Here is a 20865-nt window from a genome sequence, read left to right as displayed (position 1 = left end):
TATGTGTTATCGTAAAATATTGAAATGTTATTTAGTGCACCTATATAAGGAATGCATTGGATCACCTTCTATGAGCCCATCAATATGATTTAAAAATAAAAAATCCAAAATAGCATAGCAAAATGTCTAAATTCATTTGATGTGTTATTGGAAATAATGCACTTATAAGTTTAAATGCATATCTTAGAGTTTGTTTCAAATTAAAATAAGCCCATTTTTTCTATGGATTGGTTTTAACAACTTTCTAGGTATCTTGTTATAAATGCACGAGTTCACTTTAAATTTGGGTACACTAGTGCAATTTATACGAGTTCAGAGTGATGACTAAAAAACCTTTGCTAAAGCTTGTAGTTACATTGTCTCCACTAGCAACCTTCAGTAGAAAGGTTCCACAAAAACTTGCATCGGAAGGTGTTTACTTAATGATGTATATAATATTTTATAAATTTGTGTGTGTAGAGAGAGAGCATAAATCCATCTTAACACATGATCTATGAAGCATCAAGAGATTTGCACCTTAGTTTTTTCAAATCCTTCTCAATGCTTAATATATTTGAAGTTAAGATTGATTTACATTGCTTACTTAAATTCTTTAGACTGTGGTGTTGTCCTTCACACTACACATCCTAAGCTCCTAATGGGTTTCACATTTAACTTTGGAAAAAATATCACTAATTTACTAATAAGTACTTTCTTATGATACTTAGAGATGCTCACATTTTATATTGGAGCTTCATGATAAAGGCACAAGTATGTTTATATTTTCATTGGGAAGCTTAATTAGATATGGAGGAAAGTTGTTGCATATCTCCAATTCAAGCTCCCTCTAAAACTTCTTTCCTTATTACTAATTATTTAGGAAAACAAGAAGAGACACAATGATCTTATTGAATTTAGAGGAACATTTTGACATAAAATATCTTTAGTCCATCACTTAATTTCTACCCAAAATACAAATTCTTTCACATAAAATCTCTTTTATAATCCATTGCTTAATTTCTACCCAAAATACAAGTTCTTTGCATGTATTACTCACATTTTTCTTGGTCTCTAATGTTAAAAAAAAACATTGATCCCATCTTTCTTTAGAGGGCACTAGTAAAGCTCAATCTTATATTGTTTATCTCTTTCTCTCATCTTTTCCTATATCCTTGATCTATTTTTTTTGTTTTTCAAGTTGTCTGTGATCTTCCAAGCTTGACATGTGGCTTGAGGAGCCACGAACCAAGGGCATCTAAGCCGTCAAAGTCACCTAGGGATTACACTTGGCCTAGGCCAGACCAGCCCTAAACTAACTAGATTTTTGAGTATGTCTCCTCCCCCTAGCACAGGGCACAACCACCCTGTGAGGCTTGATTATGAGTTGCTTTGCTAACAAAGACTATCTTCAACTGATTGTGCGAGTAACACTTGACATATCTTTCATTTATTTAACTTCAATGTACTTTGATATTTTTAATATTAATATAAAACACTTTTTACTTTTTTATATGTTCTAAATTTCTTCACTTACAAATATTAAATACTAAATGAACATAATATTAAATACTAAATTAACATAATAATAAATTAAATGTAAACTTTCTATTATTTAAAATTTAAATTTATAATAAATCTATATTAATTAATTAAAAATTTAAATTTATATTAATTAACAAAAATATAAAATAATTCTTGTACTAATTTAATTTATATTATGACGATTACGGAATACCAAACTCTTTCCCTTAAATTAAATATAAGATGTAACATAAACTCCTCTTCAATTCATTTTGTTCATTCACATGGCCTATTCACTCATTCATTCACATGGCCTATGCTCTAAAACTAGCATTTGCACCAGATGTTGCAAAGGAAACGCCGTAAGGCATAAAGTGTGGAAGAATAACGACATGTGAATAGAAATTGTTGAAAACAAGGGTGGATGACAACGAGATATAGTTGCAATTATTAGCTGTGTATTCTGAATATAGTTTTTTTGTAAATAATAGTAGTGTCATGCAGAGATTATCCATTATCTATGGAGTAGTTGTTGTTTATGTGAACATGTTTTGATTTTTTTTTGAGACAAAATATTGTATAAGATATGATATTTTTCTTCATATGCGACCTAGTCATGGCATTGCTTTTTGATATATGGGGGAATTGAGGATTAATCATAATTTGATCTTCAGTGATGATTTTTTAAGATTCTATAGAGAAATACTATTAGATTTTAATGGAAGAGGTTAAAAAAGCAATATGACATTGTGAACAACATCATGGTTGTCATTCCATATTTGAAAATGCATCAAAACTTGTTGGAGTCAAGAATTAAAAGTTTTATGCAATTTTGTTTATGTGCATCCTGTATTTTTTATCATATGTTATGTTTTTCTTTATTGAATAATTGAAATATAATTGGACCAATAATTGAAATATAATTTGAATTCAATTATAAAATTTCAAACCCAATAATTAAAATATAATTAGACTTCAATTACACTCAAGAAAACACTATGTTAGGACTCAACCTACACAAATTAGCTACCTCCATTGTGTAAATTTGAATTTTACTCAAATGAGGTAGGATCAAAACTCAAATATGTAACAAAGCATCAGAAATCATAATCAACGAAATGACATGGAAAACCCAAAAAAATATAATCTAATCTATAATCACTCAGGTATGGTGGTAGGTAGCTTAATCGCTACACAACTTAATCTTCTTGAAAACTTAGTATAAAGACCTAGTAATGTGTTGTGTGAACTTTTGTGCAAATTGGCCATCAAAAATTTCATGAACATTGAAAACAAACATAGGTAAATAAAAAAATAGGTTGCAAAAGCCCTATTTAAGTGTGTGTATTGTTACCAATGTTTCTACACCACACACTTTTAGAAACATATTTATGAAATTAAATTGAATTGGCAAACCAAAAGTATATTGTAGAACATCTTACATTGTTGCTTCCTACAATTGTTCAACCATGAGGTCTCAAATTGAGATATGAATATATCATTCAACTATTATGGATGGTTCTGACCAGTGATTATGTATCAATAATCCATTAAGAATGCAAGCATAGAGCATTAATGCAAACAATTAGCGCAACCACATGCCAAACAGAAATATATTTCATAGTTTATGTAAAATTATTTGTATGAAAATAAAATAGAAATAAATCCAAGTCACACAGGCTTAAATTTAGAAATTTATATAAAAATTTAACATAAGAGATTATAATTAATAATTTATAACAAAATTTAATATATAGATATTATAATTGTATTATATTTTTTTACATTATTCAAGAACTTACTAATAATTATAATAATATAAAATTTTCTCAAAATTACAATCATTGAATCTTATATTCTTTACATAAAATTTATAAAATTACTAACAAATACAATTCTGACAATATACTTTCCTAATAATTTTTTTTTTTTTTTTCCATTTTTCAAGTATTCTACATATCATCTATTAATCATAATAATATCTATGTGTCTGAAAATCAAAATCACAATCTTTCAATTTCATATTTGTTCCCAAGAATTTATAATTTATAATATTATTAGTAAATAAGATTGTGGCCATGTACTATTCTTGTATGGAAGTTGGCGTATTGAAAGCAGGTAATAAGAATAAGAAAGCTACAGATTAAACTTAAATTAAACTGTGTAAACATGGTTACGATCATAAAATTAATGTTTTGAAGTCAATTTTAAAATGGTCACATTATTATCTAAGTTGAAATTGCAACAAAATGGTCAAATTATTATCGAAGTTGAAATTATATGTTCTACTTTATTTTCCATTCTCGAATGAATTCTCCAACTATTGATATTTTTCCTCAAAACTAAAGAATATATTGAGTAGTGACACCAAAATGCAGTACATATAGATAAGTAAGAGATAAATATGTATTAATATTTATTTAGGAAGAAAAGCGCTATAAAAATAATATAAAACCCTAACCATTATATATATATATATAGAGGTAAGCAAGAAAAAATATGCATTCTTATTTATAGGAAGAAAAATCATTTCTTTATTATTGTTAATACATTACACCTAACAAACTCTAAAACCTAATATAAAAACATAGATATATTTATATGGAAAGGAACATAAATCATTTCCCTATTGCGGTTAACAATATCCAAATAATGTTATTTAAAATTCTAAAATAATCTCCAAATAGTGTTATTTAAAATTCTATAGGCCTATGATAGAACAAGGTCACTCTCACCACTTTTTTTTTATTTTAACATAGTACACAATGGTAGTTATAGTATCATGCTATTGTATATAGATGCCATGTTTTTTCAAGCACATAACATTTAGGATTAAAAAACAATTAGCTAATCATTTGCAATGAATATGAGAATAACAAAAGATAGGAAAAATATTGAATTAACATTGTCTACAATGGTGAGTACATAAAGAAGGTATTGGAAAGATTTAAAACATAGGATGCAATGCTAGTTAGTACATGTTTCGAAAGCTATTTCAGATTGAATAAGGAGATGTGTGCAAGACATAAGAGGAGATACACTCCATGTCCAAATTTCTACACATTTACATGTTGATCTATAAGGTGTGCACAAGGTAAGATATTTCACATGAGTTGAATAGTCCATGTAAAGAGAATTAGTAGACAATAAAGTGGAGTCTCATGTATTTGAGAGATATGAATACTTGACTTTATCTTCTTGAGTTTCAAATATTTTTTTGTATATGAGTATTTAGACATGGTATGCAATATATAGTATCGTAAGATAAGGATGTGGTTTTACTAGAAATTACAAAAGGAAATAAATAAATTTCTGCATGAGTTAGGAAATAAGAAATAAAATGGTAGGTTGTATAGTGACAATGAGAGTTCAATTTATCTTGTAAGTAAATGAGCCTTCCATTATAAAAAAAAAAATGAAAAAGATACATACTACCTAAAATATTGTAGACATGTTAACAAAGGGAGTAACTTCGGGGCAATTGTTGCCATTCCCTCCAACCATGATGGCCAAGATGGAAAAATTTCTAGGTCCAAATTTGAAGCATAGTATATTAGGTGCACTGTCTATGGAATTGCTTTTATTAGTGTTCAATAGGATAAGATATTTTTGGTTGTGAAACTTGATTATCCTACCTTTTTCTCAAACTTAAAGAGTAAAGGAAAACTATCCCAAGTCAATTAAAAAGAAATCTTATGTTAAATCTATTTGTGTAAACAATTAGTGTTGTTAAATTAAATGTATTTTTTATTAAATAAGTGGTATTTATAAAACTTCATGTAATTAAACCTTTAAAAATCATATTTCATTATGAAAGAGTCATTAGAAAAACAAAAAACATAATTATTAATATGGATTGGAAGAAACTCACGAGAAATCATGTTATTGCAAAAGTGATTAATGACTTCATAATCTTTACAAATCGAAATGATAAAAAAAGCACATACGAAGACCGGGTAGCATAACAAAAATGTGAGCTTCACTAATATGTAAGCTCTAGTCATTCCATTCAAATTGCACTGATTATACGAGAAAAGTGTGACTCGGCCTAACTCGTTCAAAAACATAAATAAACATGATTCAAATTAAAACAATTAAAAATATTTTCTTAAGAAGTATAAGATATTTAGACCATTAATTCCACCATAAGAGTTCAAATTCCATTGTTAGTTTCGAAATTTACCTTGAAAAAATATAAAGTTTATGATCCAAAAGCTGTATGATTGGAATTCTATATGATCGGAATCGTATACTACTATCATAATGGAACATATTGATTGTCACAATTACATGGAGATAGACCAGGCATACTTGCAAATTATATTATATGAAGTCTCAGCTACCCTAAATAATTACATTTCAATAATAACATTAATATTTTAAGGATGAATCTTTGTGAAACCTAGTGTTTTTTTCCCTTCCAGCTTTACCAGGATGCTCTATCTCAAAGGATTCCTCTCATCAAAGCAAAAGGCAATTTAGCAAAAGTCAAAAACGTTTGAATCCCAAGATAACTCCACCTTACCACTCAGTGATAGCACTTACCATCTTATTGCTCAGTGCCATTCCTTACCACTGCTTGGGAGTTTCATTCGTTCGATTGGCTCTCCATTTGAGACTAAGAATGAGATACATATGATAGGAAGACGAGGCTAGGGAGGGGACTTTAACATTTCCAAATAAAATTCATACGCCAATCAAAAGAAAAAGTGGAAACAGTTCCAACAGTATTAACTTTGCTAAGGATAATCAAAAGGCAATAGAGACATAATTTACCTTGCAAAAATATAAAGTTTATGATCCAAACGCTGTATGATTGGATTTCTATATGATCGGAATGCATTGCATTGACATAAGAAAACTTCTGCATGGACTGTTGCAGACCCTAAAGGAGGGAAATTCAAGCATATGAAATCCACACCATGGGAATGGTGGATATACTTCATGAATTTCTTCATAGAGGAACTGGTTGTGTGACCTGACAACATTACAACAACAACATTGCCATATTACTTTTCATCTTCAAACTTGCTTGTACATGTGGTCAGTCCAAACTATAGGAAGTAATTGGTTTGGAGTATTCAAATTTGTTGCCTTAAGTACATAATCTCTTCCCAAATGTTATTTTCAAATGGGATTTTTTTAAAGAACTCTAGTATCATTAAAAAATTATTTGATGATACGACTTCTTCAGTTCATTTCATGAAAATTTCTTTTCTGTAGCTATTCCCTTACCCTTTTCATGTCTGGGCAATGCTTATGGTCACATGCTTAAAACCGTAGACCATTAATTCCACCATAAGAGTTCAAATTCCATTGTTAGTTTCGGAATTTACCTTGGAAAAATATAATGCTTATGATCCAAACGCTGTATGATTGGAATTCTATACGATCGGAATCGTATACTACTATCATAATGGAACATATTGATCGTCACAATTAGATGGATCACATCCTTGAATGAAAAGCCTTTGAAGATGAAGGCACTCCAATGCCCACTGCTCCATGCAAGGGCAGTAACAAAAAGAGAGTAGTGTCCTCCCATATATTGCAGTTTCAATATACGAAGGTCATCAAGATGTTTACTGCCAGGAAAAATGCACTGCTGATCTACTGGAATCCACTGAATGAGCTCCAAGTAATCAACAAACCACATATTAACCTTGTGAGTCCATCAGTGTCGGATGTTTTGGGCACTGTATTCAACAAGAGGAGAGGAAACAGTTCCAACAGTATTAACTTTGCTAAGGATAATCAAAAGGCAATACAGACATAATTTACCTTGCAAAAATATAAAGTTTACGATCCAAACGCTGTATGATTGGATTTCTATATGATCGGAATGCATTGCATTGACATAAGAAAACCTCTGCATGGACTGTTGCAGACCCTAAAGGAGGGAAATTCAAGCATATGAAATCCACACCATGGGAATGGCGGATATACTTCATGAATTTCTTCATAGAGGAACTGGTTGTGTGACCTGACAACATTACAACAACAACATTGCCATATTACTTTTCATCTTCAAACTTGCTTGTACATGTGGTCAGTCCAAACTATAGGAAGTAATTGGTTTGGAGTATTCAAATTTGTTGCCTTAAGTACAGAATCTCTTCCTAAATGTTATTTTCAAATGGGATTTTTTTAAAGAACTCTAGTATCATTAAAAAATTATTTGATGATACGACTTCTTCAGTTCATTTCATGAAAATTTCTTTTCTATAGCTATTCCCTTACCCTTTTCATGTCTGGGCAATGCTTATGGTCACATGCTTAAAACCGTAGACCATTAATTCCACCATAAGAGTTCAAATTCCATTGTTAGTTTCGGAATTTACCTTGGAAAAATATAATGTTTATGATCCAAACGCTGTATGATTGGAATTCTATATGATCAGAATCGTATACTACTATCATAATGGAACATATTGATCGTCACAATTAGATGGATCACATCCTTGAATGAAAAGCCTTTGAAGATGAAGGCACTCCAATGCCCACTGCTCCATGCAAGGGCAGTAACAAAAAGAGAGTAGTGTCCTCCCATATATTGCAGTTTCAATATACGAAGGTCATCAAGATGTTTACTGCCAAGAAAAATGCACTGCTGATCTACTGGAATCCACTGAATGAGCTCCAAGTAATCAACAGACCACATATTAACCTTGTGAGTCCATCAGTGTCGGATGTTTTGGGCACTGTATTCAATAAGAGGAGAGGATATGTGAGCTGTGCCATCTACAAATGGTAAGGAAAATTTCATCTTCGGGGAACCATCTAGCATGAGATCTAGGGCAGATATTTTTGCCCATTTTGCAAGTGAAGAGCATCCATTTCCACTTTCATCTAATATCCTAATCACTGGCGTCTGGTTGTTTACACATATCATACACGATGAGGTGAGAGTCGAGACCAGGTATAACTTCTCCCTCTAGGGCCAGTGAAGTCATTCCCATGAGGTTTTAGGAGAACCTATTCTCGTCATGGACCAAATTGGTATTCTAATCTATGCTAACCCTATATCATGAGGCTCTTTCCTTCAGACTCAAGTATTGGGAGTCTCTACTTATAGCTCCCATGCTCCTCCCAAGTCACCTGTCCAAGGCCTCTCAACCCTGGGTTCTCTCCAAACAACATCTTCAAATAATGCATTAGTACCTACTTAGGTACCAACATGTGGCAACAAATACTTATTCCTCCTTGCTCTCTACCTCCTCATCTCACATCTAATACTTACACTTTATTTTCTTTCTTTCCTTGATGTATTACTTTTATTTCATGTATTTCTTTTATTACACTAGGATGTTCCTAAAACTTAGTATCATTGTTTTACTTCCTAATCCCATTGAACTATCTTTCTGATCATATGCTAGACAATAAAATTATCTTATCTCATCTTAAAGAGAGTTCTAGATTGATGGTAAACACTACTAAGGAAATATTGATCCTTACTATACACAATTGATCACCCATTGACCTATCTTTTTGGTCAATTTTTGGACATTTGTAAAATTCTCTTATCTTAAAGAGAGCTCTAGATGATAAAAGTTACTGAAGAAATGTTGACCCTTAGGATACACAATTGACCTCAATAAGAAATAATAATTTATTTAAAAAATCCTAACATGACGAACTTGAAGGTAATTTCTGTCACAAAAATCATCCCATTTTAAGTACTATTGCAGGCATGACTGAATAGCAAAACCCTAATATGGATATCAATCACTGCAATAGTAACATACCTCAGTTTTCCTACATAAGCATTGGTTCCTTGGGACAGATCATCAGCGTCAAGAGAGATTGTGTATTCAGTACTAGTTGGATTCCTGAACCTCCTTGGAGCCAATAGAAATTTCCCATTTTCCATGAACGCTGCAAATCAAGTTGTGGATGAGCTTGATAATGAGATCAGTAAAAAATATAAAGAGGTAGAGGAAAAGATAAAATAACATGAAACATATAACAAATAAGATTGCAAAAGCTACAGAAAAACATGGCATGCAAATTGAATGGAAAATGAACAATACAACTCTACTCAATTAGCATAATTAGAGGACTATAAAACTAGATGATATTGCTCAGAGAATTTCTTAAACATGGCCAAAAATGAGACATGTGGGAGCAATTTAAGATTTAGTCTGCAAATTAGAAGGGTTACAGTGTTCAAAAAGGTGTCTACTGATTCTGATTTTGAAAATTACACATTTTGCTTTCAGTGGTCAAACATCTTTCATTTATGTCATCAATCCTCTTCCTTCGATGGAGGTTGATTTCAATAGAATGTTCACATGAATTGAATCTACCTTGCCTTTCCAAGACTCCACTAAGTTTCTGAGTAAATTATAAATTACAATAGGTCACATACATAAAACTGAAGCAACAATTTCTTATTAAAATAAGTAAATTGTATCGAACATGAAAAACTAATTCCAAAAATTAAATTAACACAATTTTCAATGCATGAGACATTCTTGTATCATATCAAGTCAATTATTGCATCTTACCAATAATCATTAGAAGTATAGTTGTCTTAAATTAAAGGGGCTTTTTAATCTAATTGCCCTCTTGGCTTCAAATATTTACTTCAAAGAAAATGGCAACCCCTTTGGTTTGAATCTGGACATTTGAATTTGTGGTGGCTGCAGAGTCTTCATTTATGGCCACATTTCAGTAAATGTTTCCACCTTGAGAGTAATCTAAAATTTCACTGGAACTTGAAGTGTAATATGTCAATGGTTGTTGGATGTTCAAGGTACAGTCTGTAGATGTTTGAATTAACTAAAATATTACACAATTACCGCAGTAGATGGTTCAGAATTCCATGCCTTTTCTTGGTATTGGAATCACGAATATATTTACTTCAAAGAAAATGGCAACCCCTTTGGTTTGAATCTGGACATTTGAATTTGTGTTGGTTGCAAAGTCTTCATTTATGGCCACATTTCAGTAAATGTTGCCACCTTTAGAGTAATCTAAAATTTCACTGGAACTTGAAGTGTAATATGTCAATGGTTGCTGGATGTTCAAGGTACAGTCTGTAGATGTTTGAATTAACTAAAATATTACACAATTACCGCAGTAGATGGTTCAGAATTCCATACCTTTTCTTGGTATTGGAATCACTAATGCTTATTTAGCAACTTAAACATTTTTTTATTACAAGAGTCATCTGTCATGATTGCATTTATAAAAATTAGTTAAAAATGGAACTCTTATTATCATATTATGTTTATTATTGTGCTTATGAAGTATTATGTCCATTGACTTGAAAGAGTTAAACAAAGAATTTAATCCCCTCACTTCGATAAGGACTGAAGTGCTTTGTATGGTCGAAATAGGAATTTGTACTTAAATAAAGTATTTGCAAAAATGACTAACCAAATGTAAAAAAAAACTAAAATCACCAATAAAAGCCAAACAAATCATGAGCATCCATTCAATTAATTTTTCAACAATCTGTGCCCCCCCACCGCACCTCACCCCTTGATCAAATGAAATATAGCAAAAAAAGATCACAAATGCATAATCCAATCAATTTGGTACAAAATGTATCTCTTCAAATGTAGCTTCCATGGATTCCTAACTTATTCAAACGCTGTACAAAATATAACAAAATATAACTGGAGCTCAGACAACTAAAAGCTTTTTGGTCAGAACAATTTACTTCAAGGTGAATCTCAGCTAACTGTACACAGTCCGTACAGCCCACGTTTTGTGTTCACAAGGAAGTATAAAGAAAAGAAGTCAATAATGGACAATATAAGGTCAACAACTCTTGTTAATAAACACCAACTACAATGTGAGTATTGACAGAATAATAGAAAACCAATACTGTACTTAGTGAAAAATAAACATATAGAACAGGTTATTTTCAGGCTCTCACTCAATGTGTTAAAAGGCACAAATGCAAATTACATACTGCTCCAAAGATCAAGTCAAACGAAATATCCAATGAAATTGCACAGATCTTCAAACTTAAAATAGGTTTTCATCAAAAAGAGAATAAACAATAAAGTAGGTTTTCATCAAAAAGAGAATAAACAATAAAGTTTGTAGCCTTTCAGCTTCAAACTTATCAAGCATCATGGTTGATGACAGATTCGAAATTCAAATTAGTGATGGATGCATACTTGGTGTAAGCCCGAGATACAAGTAATATGTGGATGTTTCTTGGCCGCTTTTAATGAAACACTGCATCGGAGGGTCACGTGCACCAGGCTGCAGCAAGAAATATTGACAGGCAAAAACCCTCATTCTCAGTATGATTTCATTTATGACACAAACTTTAAGCAATAGAAAACAAACCTGATATCCTGTCATCTAATTTCATTAGAAATTTGAATGCATCCAAGATGGACTCCTTTCCATATGACATAGTTAATAGCCCAAAGGTGAATTTCCAAGGTGAATGGAAACAGAAAAACAATAAGACTGGGTACAGTCTCATAATATTTCAGACACAAAATTCAGATGAAATCAGTGTGCAGAGAGCAGTTAGGGCTAGAGAAGTACCTTTGGTAAAAGCTGGCAATGGTGTTGTGACCTTGGAAAATGGCGTGATTCCAAGAAAACGTTTAGTTGTATATGAAGGACGCCGAGAAGCGTTTAAGACTGGAGAACTTTGGCATCAACGTTCAAAATTTGCTGCAAATGAATCCTCGGTGCTCAGCTTCGTCTGCTGAGAACGCAAGCAGCGCGGAATAGTTAATAGACCAAAGGTGAACCAAAACCAAAGGAAGAATAAATACATTTCACCTTTTGAAAGGTCTCGGGATCAGTAACTAGGCTTATGTTACCAGAACTACTTATCTTCACATTTAATTCAGAAGCTACTTGACAAAGGGAGAAGCCTGCAGCCTTAAAATCATATCTTTTACATGTATGGATTGAACAATCTCTTGCAGTGATCTCAATGAACTCACTTCCCCTGCATGTACAACAATGAATTTAATCATTCGTTGATAATACAGGCAACTTATTAATAAGAATCCACGTGACCATATATATCTTGTTCTTATAGGCTTTGGAGAAAGCTGTCTGAGGATGAAAATGAGCGATAGGTTCACCTGAAATGTCGGAACATAAATCCTCCCGAAGTTTTCTCCAAAACTTATATGAACAATATGAACTGCAGATATGTACACTCCCTAATCATATATATCTTTTCAACAGATGGAAATGTTCCTGATTCCAATTTACATGTAAGAATAAAAATGGGCAGACAAAGGTCAGCTCAGAGCTGGATCTTTCAGACACACCTTACCATAGTTGTCACTTAGATAAACACATCCTCGGGATTGTCAAATGCAAAATTGTCATTTTTTAATTCATTTAGCATCGCTTGTATATCAATGACTGTTTCCCCTTTTCCTTCCTCAGCCTGCAAGAGACGACAAAACATCAGGTTTAGGCTGCAGTGGGAATAAGTGATAGAATGTGATCCATTATTAATAATTCTGTGGGATGTCACCGAAATCTATAAGCAAGAATACAGTGGTCTGAATCATTTGTCATGGCATATAGCAGTTTATCCATTACTAAAATGGACCAGAGCCTCAAGATGATTGGTAAGTGTGTGGGCTCTCTTAGCAACCGCACACCTGAGAAACTCATAAAAATGCTACATCTAGAGATCTAAGTATGATGCTATCAACAATTCCAGCAAAGCATATGCAGAGCTTACTACAAGTTGAAGTTAGGCTAAGATTAACTTCACCTCATCTACATTCCCAAATTTGCAGCAGGTTCAGTGACCCCTATCGTTAATACGTTCCCTTTCTACGGTGAGAAGACAAAAATGATATACATATTACAGACCTATCAATTCCTAGAAATCTTCTTGATTTCAGATTAAATTGAGTGTTGGGATGGCACTATAATTCATAATACAATACAAACATATCCAGATTATTGAAGCAATCTGTCAGATACTTCGAAGAGAACAGCTCAGCAGAAAAATTGCATATTCAAAAGCTACAAAGCCAACAGTCGGGACTCTGGAATGCTTCTGAAAAAAGTGCAATGCTGTTACTCAGAATCCAGTAGTCATGGCAATGAAAAAGTAACAAACAAATTTAAAAGACAGAAGGCATGCTCTGTTTGAGACAGACCACTTCCAAATAACTTGCCTTGCATCACCAGGGCCAACCTACTCCGCTCAGGGAAGGTCCTGATCAACCCTTTCATTAGGTGGGTTTGGATAATCTTACCTTCATTACTAAGGGAGAAGGATAGGTTATAACCTTTATCTGGGACATTTACAGCAAAAATATTCAAGTACTTCTATATCAAGCAGTCACGGATCAGGACTGGAATCTACCTCATGTATACATTTGATCAAGATCATCCAGTTGGTTAATCGATTTTCACCTTTACTCTCTTTTCATTATGAAGAGGGTTCCCGGTAAAGAAATCCAACAGGGAATCTTGAATGGAAAGCTCAACTTCCCCGGTCTTGAGTTAAAAGACAGACACAATTCCTGCCCCAAGAGTATTCCAAGGATGCCTTGTGGATTTGATTTTGATTTTGAGATGGCAAAGTTCAGGGCTGAAATGTAATTCCATGCTTATTAGGCACCCAGATTGTCACCATGGCTTGAGAGGTCTGTGCCGGTTCCTTAAGAAAAACCAGGGAAATAGTCTATTCAACTTACAACACCAGTTTGCAAATACTAAACAATATACAGATTGCACACACAAACACAGCTACACTATCCTGCAAATGAAATATCAAGGTACACAGTCATCATTAAAAATTTAAATTTATATTAATTAACAAAAATATAAAATAATTCTTGTACTAATTTAATTTATATTATGACGATTACGGAATACCAAACTCTTTCCCTTAAATTAAATATAAGATGTAACATAAACTCCTCTTCAATTCATTTTGTTCATTCACATGGCCTATTCACTCATTCATTCACATGGCCTATGCTCTAAAAATATGTATATAATTTAACGTTCGTATATTACATCATAGAACAAACTTACTTTCTTATTCATATATATATATATATATATATACACACGATATCACAAATTAATATTAATTATGTACGGGGAATTCAACTAAAGTATGTTATATATAATAATTTTAAATAAAAAAGAGTATTTTTGATATTTTTCAAATTTAAATAATCAGTTTAGAGATTAAATTTTTTGAGGTGTAAATTTTTTCTCAAATTTTGTACTCTTTAGATTTGTACTCAAAGAGATTTGCACTTAAAGATTTTTGATCCTCTAGGCACTTGATAAATCCATGTATAACGTGGATCTAGGCTTGTTTAAATTATCTAAAATATAGTAACTTCGTTTTACATTTAAATTATTCTTCCTCCTTTTCTTTTCTTTTTTTTCTTTTTTTTTTCCAGTATGAAAAAAGCTATATTGTATTCATTAAAATTTGAGATAATAATACATCATCAGAACAGATATGGTAAACTTATAGTGTGCCCAGATATGGCATGCAAGCCTATGATGAGAGATAACATAATCTGTTTACAAAAAAAGTATAGAACCTCACAACAGAACTAACAGAATATAATATGGCAGTGAATGGAAACAACTATAATAAGCAGTATGAGAAAACTTCAAGAGCTGGGCAAAATAGGAAAAAATATAAATAGGGTACATGATACATACCAGAGATAAAGCAAGTTGATAAATAGATTAAGTACCCGGCAGAATGAATTCTTGAATATGGTGCCAAACATCTCCCGCAGATATGCACATCTTCCAGAGTTCGTTTGAGGAAGAAAGGCCTTCTTTTGAGAGAGCATCAGCCACTTTGTTTTTTCCTCTATCTATATGGTGAATAGAATAGTCCTTTCGTGATTTCCATATAGAGTCAATCCTGCTCAGCCAACCCAAAAGATTATGATTTTTTATGGAATGAACGGACTTTACATGATCAATAATGACCTTGGAGTCACCGAAAATATGCAGTCCCCTGATGTTTAGGAAGTCACAAAATTTTAAGAGTCCTGCCAACGCCATCGCCTCTGCTTTGTTGTTTGTCCCTTTGCCTCCATGCCAAAAAATTTCAATATGTTGATTCTCCCATGGAATAATAAAAACCCCACATGCACAATATCCATTTTGTGCGGCCCCATCGAAGTATGCACGTGGAATATTTGTGGGATCCATATTGCATGCCTGCGGCTTTCGAACTCTTTGATGAATATTGGGAGGTTTGCAGGCTGAGAATAAAGAGAGAATGTATTCAAAAACAGAAAGATAATTTTCCTTGCTGTTTTGGAAGAGGGCCCAGTTCCTCCATTTCCATATAGCCCATAAGGTAAGCAGCGGAATAGGCCTCCATTCAGATTTCATATTGCACCACCATTCAAAGGCTTCCTTAAGAGAGAGAAAAGTAATCCTATTGAATCCAAAATGGTCAGCAAGGCACTTCCATATCCCCAGAGAATGTGGACAGCTTAGGAAAATGTGATAGTTGGATTCTTCATTCGATTTGCAGATAGGACATATAGCAGGCCCGCTCCAATTCCTTTTTTGGAGGTTTTCCCACGTAAGATTCTTATTGTGGAAAACAAGCCAAGCAAAGATAATTATCTTGATGGGGCAACCCGATTTCCAGAATATGTATGGGAAAATGATATCCTGACGATTGGAACATTCCTGTTGAAGCTGAAGATAGATATCTTTTACAGATACAGATGACCTCCCTTGAATCCCTTCCAGATCAATTTGTCCTCCGCTTCAGATCTGTAAATACCTCTGTTTCTCATAGCCCAAGTGATCAGATTCCATTGGAGAGCCAGGTCAGCATTAAGGTCCAACATCGTGGCCGATTTCCATATAGGAAGAGATCCTTCCCATCTATCAATGGCTTGGTCCCAAAAGAAGATTCCTTTTTGCTGTAGGGCCCAAAGTAACTGTGGAGAAAAGGATGTTTCCTCGTCTCCACCCGCTATGGGATCGAGTCCTATAATGATATTTTTTCCCGATTGAAAACTCCATACCAGATTTTTTAGAAAAAATGTTCTATTTTTCGAAAACCTCTCCAAATTGCAGATCCCTGTGGGGATCCAATTGTTCCTTTTCTATACCAGAATGATAAGTCTCTGCTGTCCATATATTTTGCCTTGATGGTTTTGCTCCAAAGACTATCCCCCATGACTCCATTCCATAAAGATTTACAGAGTAGTGCTATGCGAAACATATTAAGGTCCATGATACCCCAGCCCCCCAATTTTTTTGGACGAGTCAATTTGGAGAGTTTAGTAAGGTGGAATTTTCTTTTCTCTTTGTTCCCCCCCCCCCCCCCCACCAAATGAAATTTGCAGTTAATCTGTTTAGTTTGTGGATAATATTTTCAGGTATGTAAAAAAGATGAGCCCAATAAACCATTAATTGAACCAGAACTGCTTGAGTTAAGATCGCTCTTCCAGCCAAAGAAAGACATTTAAATTCCCAACCAGCAATTCTCATAAAAAATCGGTCATGGATCCACATCCAATCAGCAGATGAGTATCCCACAGGCTTTAAGTGAAAACCCAAATATTTTAGGCCCTCGTTGAGAGGTTTGGCTTTTATATTGAAAAGATTGATCAGATGGACAATAAGATCTGCATTTACATCCTCCAGATGAAAAGACGACTTGCCATCATTTATACATAGCCCTGTGGCTTTTTGGAATTTTCCCAAGATGTCATGCAAACAGGTCCAGGAGGCACGACATAGCATTGCTGAGAGCAGTATGTCATCAACAAACAAATTGTGAGAAAATGAAATATTCCAGCTGATTTCCAAAGGACGACATCTTTCTTCTCTAACAACCCTTTTAATGTGGAGGCTTAATGAATCCATGACCAAAATAAATAGGAGAGGGGACAGAGAACAACCCTGTCGCAAACCCCTGGTGGCAGGAAAGAAAGTAGATGGGATACCATTAACAAGAACTACATAGTTAACATCAACAACACAAGCCATAATCCAGTTTGAGCAATTGACATTTAGGCCAATTTTGGAGAGCAGACAATTAAGGAAACCCCAATCAACACAGTCATATGCTTTCTTGAGATCTAATTTCAATAAAGCAGCTTCAGCTTTTCTTGTGTGCATGGAGTGAAGGCATTCCTGTGTAATAGCTACAGCCTCAAGAATGTTCCTGCCCTTTAGGAAGCCATGCTGCTCAAGGGTCATATGGGAAGATAAGATATTTCTCATCCTTTCAGCAATAAGTTTTGAAATAATCTTATAAAGGGTATTACAAAGGGAGATGGGCCTGAAGTCCATAAAGGAGAGAGAGATCTTCTTTTTTGGAATTAAAGCGATATAAGTGGAGGATATAGAGTGGTTTATTGAGCCTTTAATCCTAGACTCCTCCACCATATTCAGAAGGTCAAACTTCAACAGATCATAAAAGTGAATGAAAAAATCAATAGTCCAACCATCCAGACCTGGACTTTTGTCCTTTTGAAAGGATTTCATGATAGACAAAAGTTCCTCCTCAGAGACCTTTGCATATAGAAGGTCATTCTGCTCCTCATCAAACATTGTAGGGTAGGGTTCAATGCCCCATAGAATGTCATTGAAATCACTGCCCCCATTCCTGCTGTAAGCTTTTTGAAAATAATTTACAGCTTCCTTGGTGATGTCTTCCTGTGACACCACCGAGATCCCCATCTCATTTTTTATCTCCCAGATTGTATTAAGTTCCCGCCTTCTGTTAGCATACCGATGAAAAAAATTTGTATTTCGATCACCCTCTTTAAGCCATGTGGCTCTGCTCTTCAATCTCCATGTAGTCTCTTCAATTGCAAGAAGGTCTTGCTTTTTTCTCTCAAGTTCCTTAATATGAGCCCTCATGTCCAGAGACACATTATTTGAAATAAGACATACAGATAATCTTTCAAGTTCTTCATTTATCTTCTTTAGAGCTTCCCTATTAGAGAACACCTTATCCCACTGCCATCTTTTAACACATAACCTGAGGGCCGACAAGCGATTTAAGAATTTTTTGGAGTGCCAAAGCCGATCAACAGGGAAAGAAGGTTTCCAATTTTCCCAAATGAGATTATTGAACTGCTCATCCTCTAGCTAGACTCTATTGAATTTGAATGGATAACCCTTCCTGTGACCTACCAGGTTCCATTGGATGGAGATAGGTCTATGGTCAGAGATGTAGCTCGGAATAATCTTGACAGAGGGGTTCCCCAGACGATCAATCAAGTTGGCATGAATGAGGAAACGGTCAAGTCTCTTTGCGAGGTAAGCATCATTCGATCTCCCATTATCCCAAGTTGGCCCCATCCTGGATGGATAGACATCGACAAAATTGTGTTGGAGGATAGCATCTCTGATCATACCTCCCACCTGATCATTTTTCCTGCCCCTACCCCAAATCTCATCATTGCTCAAAGTGCAATTTAAATCCCCCCCAATCAACAGAGAATCGATGTCCAGGAACTCAGAGGATAGAAAGCGTTCCCAGAAAGGAAGGCGTTCTTTATATGGGGCATAGACATTTAATATGTGAAACGACCCAGGAGAGCCCCTAATATAGGCGAGAAGGAGAATGCCAGCAAAACACTTGAAAGCCATAGCCGAAATCCAAGTCGGATCCCACAAAACCGCAAGTCCACCTGAGAGTCCAGAAGCACCCGTTGCAGCCATGTGCCAGGTGGGGAACATGCGTCTAAAGAAAGAAATGGAATCCTGGCACCCATGCATTGTCTCCTGAATGAGTATGATCTTTGATTTAGAGGACCTGAAAAGTTCCTTTAGAGCCAAGAATTTCAGGTCCACTCCAAGACCCCTAATGTTCATTGAAAGTATGTTGATCATTTGGACGATTCCCCAGGCTGACTTGCTCTAAGCGGCCTTTTGTCTGCGAGATCGATGATAGGAATGTCAACCAAAGAAAGGTCTCGTATGTTCAATGCCTGACTACCCTTTCTGCCCCGAAAATGTCTGCTCCCCCTGTTGTGCTTCCTTCTAACTGTAATGTTGCCTGCAGAGGTAGGACTGATAGAAGGAGAGGGAGATTTTTTGGCTTGTGTATAGTCAGAGGGCGAAGGTTAAGGGATTCACGCTTAAGAAGAAGATCAAGATCACATTCAAAAGAGTTTACCGGAGAAGAATCGGGAGAGTTCAAGGGCGTGACAGTGGAACAAGGAGCCTTCCCTTTTAAGTCCGCAATGGCTTTGGAAGGGATGGAGGGAGGCAAGAGAGGGGGAGGGGAAACAGTCCTTTGTGGAGCTGAAATGAGATTTTTAGGTGATTGAGGGGATGATGATATATAAGTGATGTGCGAAGTGGATGGGATATCCAGTGAAGGATGAGACATAGGGAGAGGAGAAGGAATAGCTTTATCCGGGCAAGGTTCAGGGGGGATAGGATTGACAGAGAAAAGCATCCGCCTTTCTGAAGGAGAAAGTTCCAAAGAAAGAGGGGACTTCGATTTGCAAGGAGAACTGAACAAATTACTATTCTCCTTTTGAGGGCAGGGATCCCTGTGAATGAACTCTAAAGATTGAGACCTCTTCAAAGATAGGCTTGATGATCTTTCCGGAGATATGCCCCGAGGGGGCGAATGACGGATATTCCCAAGTCCGGATACCTTGCCCAAATCATTATCCATATTCCGTCTTTGATCCCAACCACCCAAACCCAATTTGGAGACTGAAGAGCATCTAAAATGATCCTTCCCCTTTTGTCTCCCACCAGGATGACGAGGGCAGGTTAATTTCAAGTGACCAGTTTTATGACAAACCGAGCATCTAAATGGGACACCCCAGTAATCCAATCTCTGCTGGATGCATGAATCTCCCCAAGATAGATCAATATGCTCAGGGAAACCCCCTCTGTATTCTTTTTCGATTAAAATCCAAGCGACCCTTTTGTCCTTGGCCCCGAGACATTTGGGGTCAACGAAGATAAATCTCCCTATGGCGTTTCCAATATCGGCCAAAGTCTCCTTTGTCCACAGTTCGATGGGTAGACCCGGAAGCTTCACCCAAATATAATTGTTTTGAGGGGTACTACGCAGAGGATTGAAACCAATGTACCATTTATGCAGAGCAAGGAAGCTTTTATCATGAACCCAAGGAAGAGAAAATATAACTTCCAGATCATGGTCACTAAGAAAGTGGAAGCTATACCAGTTGTTCATGAGTCGGACAATAGTCGGTATGTATCCCAAAAGAGCATTCCATTTTGAGCCAATCCAAGATCGCATCTGGCCGTCCTCCATTGCTGGAAAGTGCCATCGACCGACCAGCGCACGCTTCTGGAGGCTAGCGATCCTATCCAAGAGAAAAGAGCTATCCAAATTGATGGTAGAGGGGGGAGGGGAAGACTTCGCAGGGCGCTGATTCCTACAACGAGGCGGGA

General features: G+C 35.0%; 1 protein-coding gene and 1 long non-coding RNA gene across 3 annotated transcripts; both read right to left on the bottom strand.

The window, feature by feature from the left end:
- Positions 1–9063: 9063 nt before the first annotated feature.
- Positions 9064–13850, bottom strand: LOC149236310 (uncharacterized). 2 transcript variants are annotated; one of them, XR_016246215.1, is made up of 4 exons: positions 12762–13850; positions 12016–12430; positions 11634–11721; positions 9064–9375 (listed from the first exon to the last, which is right to left on the bottom strand). It is a non-coding gene; the product is annotated as an uncharacterized LOC149236310 (long non-coding RNA). The 2 variants fall into 2 exon arrangements; XR_016246214.1 differs by lacking the exon at positions 9064–9375 and having other exon boundaries at positions 11472–11721; positions 12762–13847.
- Positions 13851–16172: 2322 nt separating this feature from the next.
- On the bottom strand, positions 16173–19299 carry LOC149236309 (uncharacterized). The gene is made up of 3 exons (XM_089368835.1): positions 18616–19299; positions 17931–18438; positions 16173–16453 (listed from the first exon to the last, which is right to left on the bottom strand). Exons 1-3 carry the CDS (start codon positions 19297–19299, stop codon positions 16173–16175), a joined length of 1473 nt encoding a protein of 490 aa, XP_089224961.1.
- Between the last annotated feature and the right edge of the window lie 1566 nt (positions 19300–20865).

This window comes from Pinus tabuliformis, chromosome 8 (assembly GCF_031772625.1).
Source record: "Pinus tabuliformis cultivar Carrire ecotype Pingquan chromosome 8, CPIR1, whole genome shotgun sequence".
Taxonomy (NCBI): Eukaryota; Viridiplantae; Streptophyta; class Pinopsida; order Pinales; family Pinaceae; genus Pinus; species Pinus tabuliformis.
Note: the sequence above shows the minus strand (reverse complement) of the source record. Positions and strands in the feature narration are given on the sequence as shown.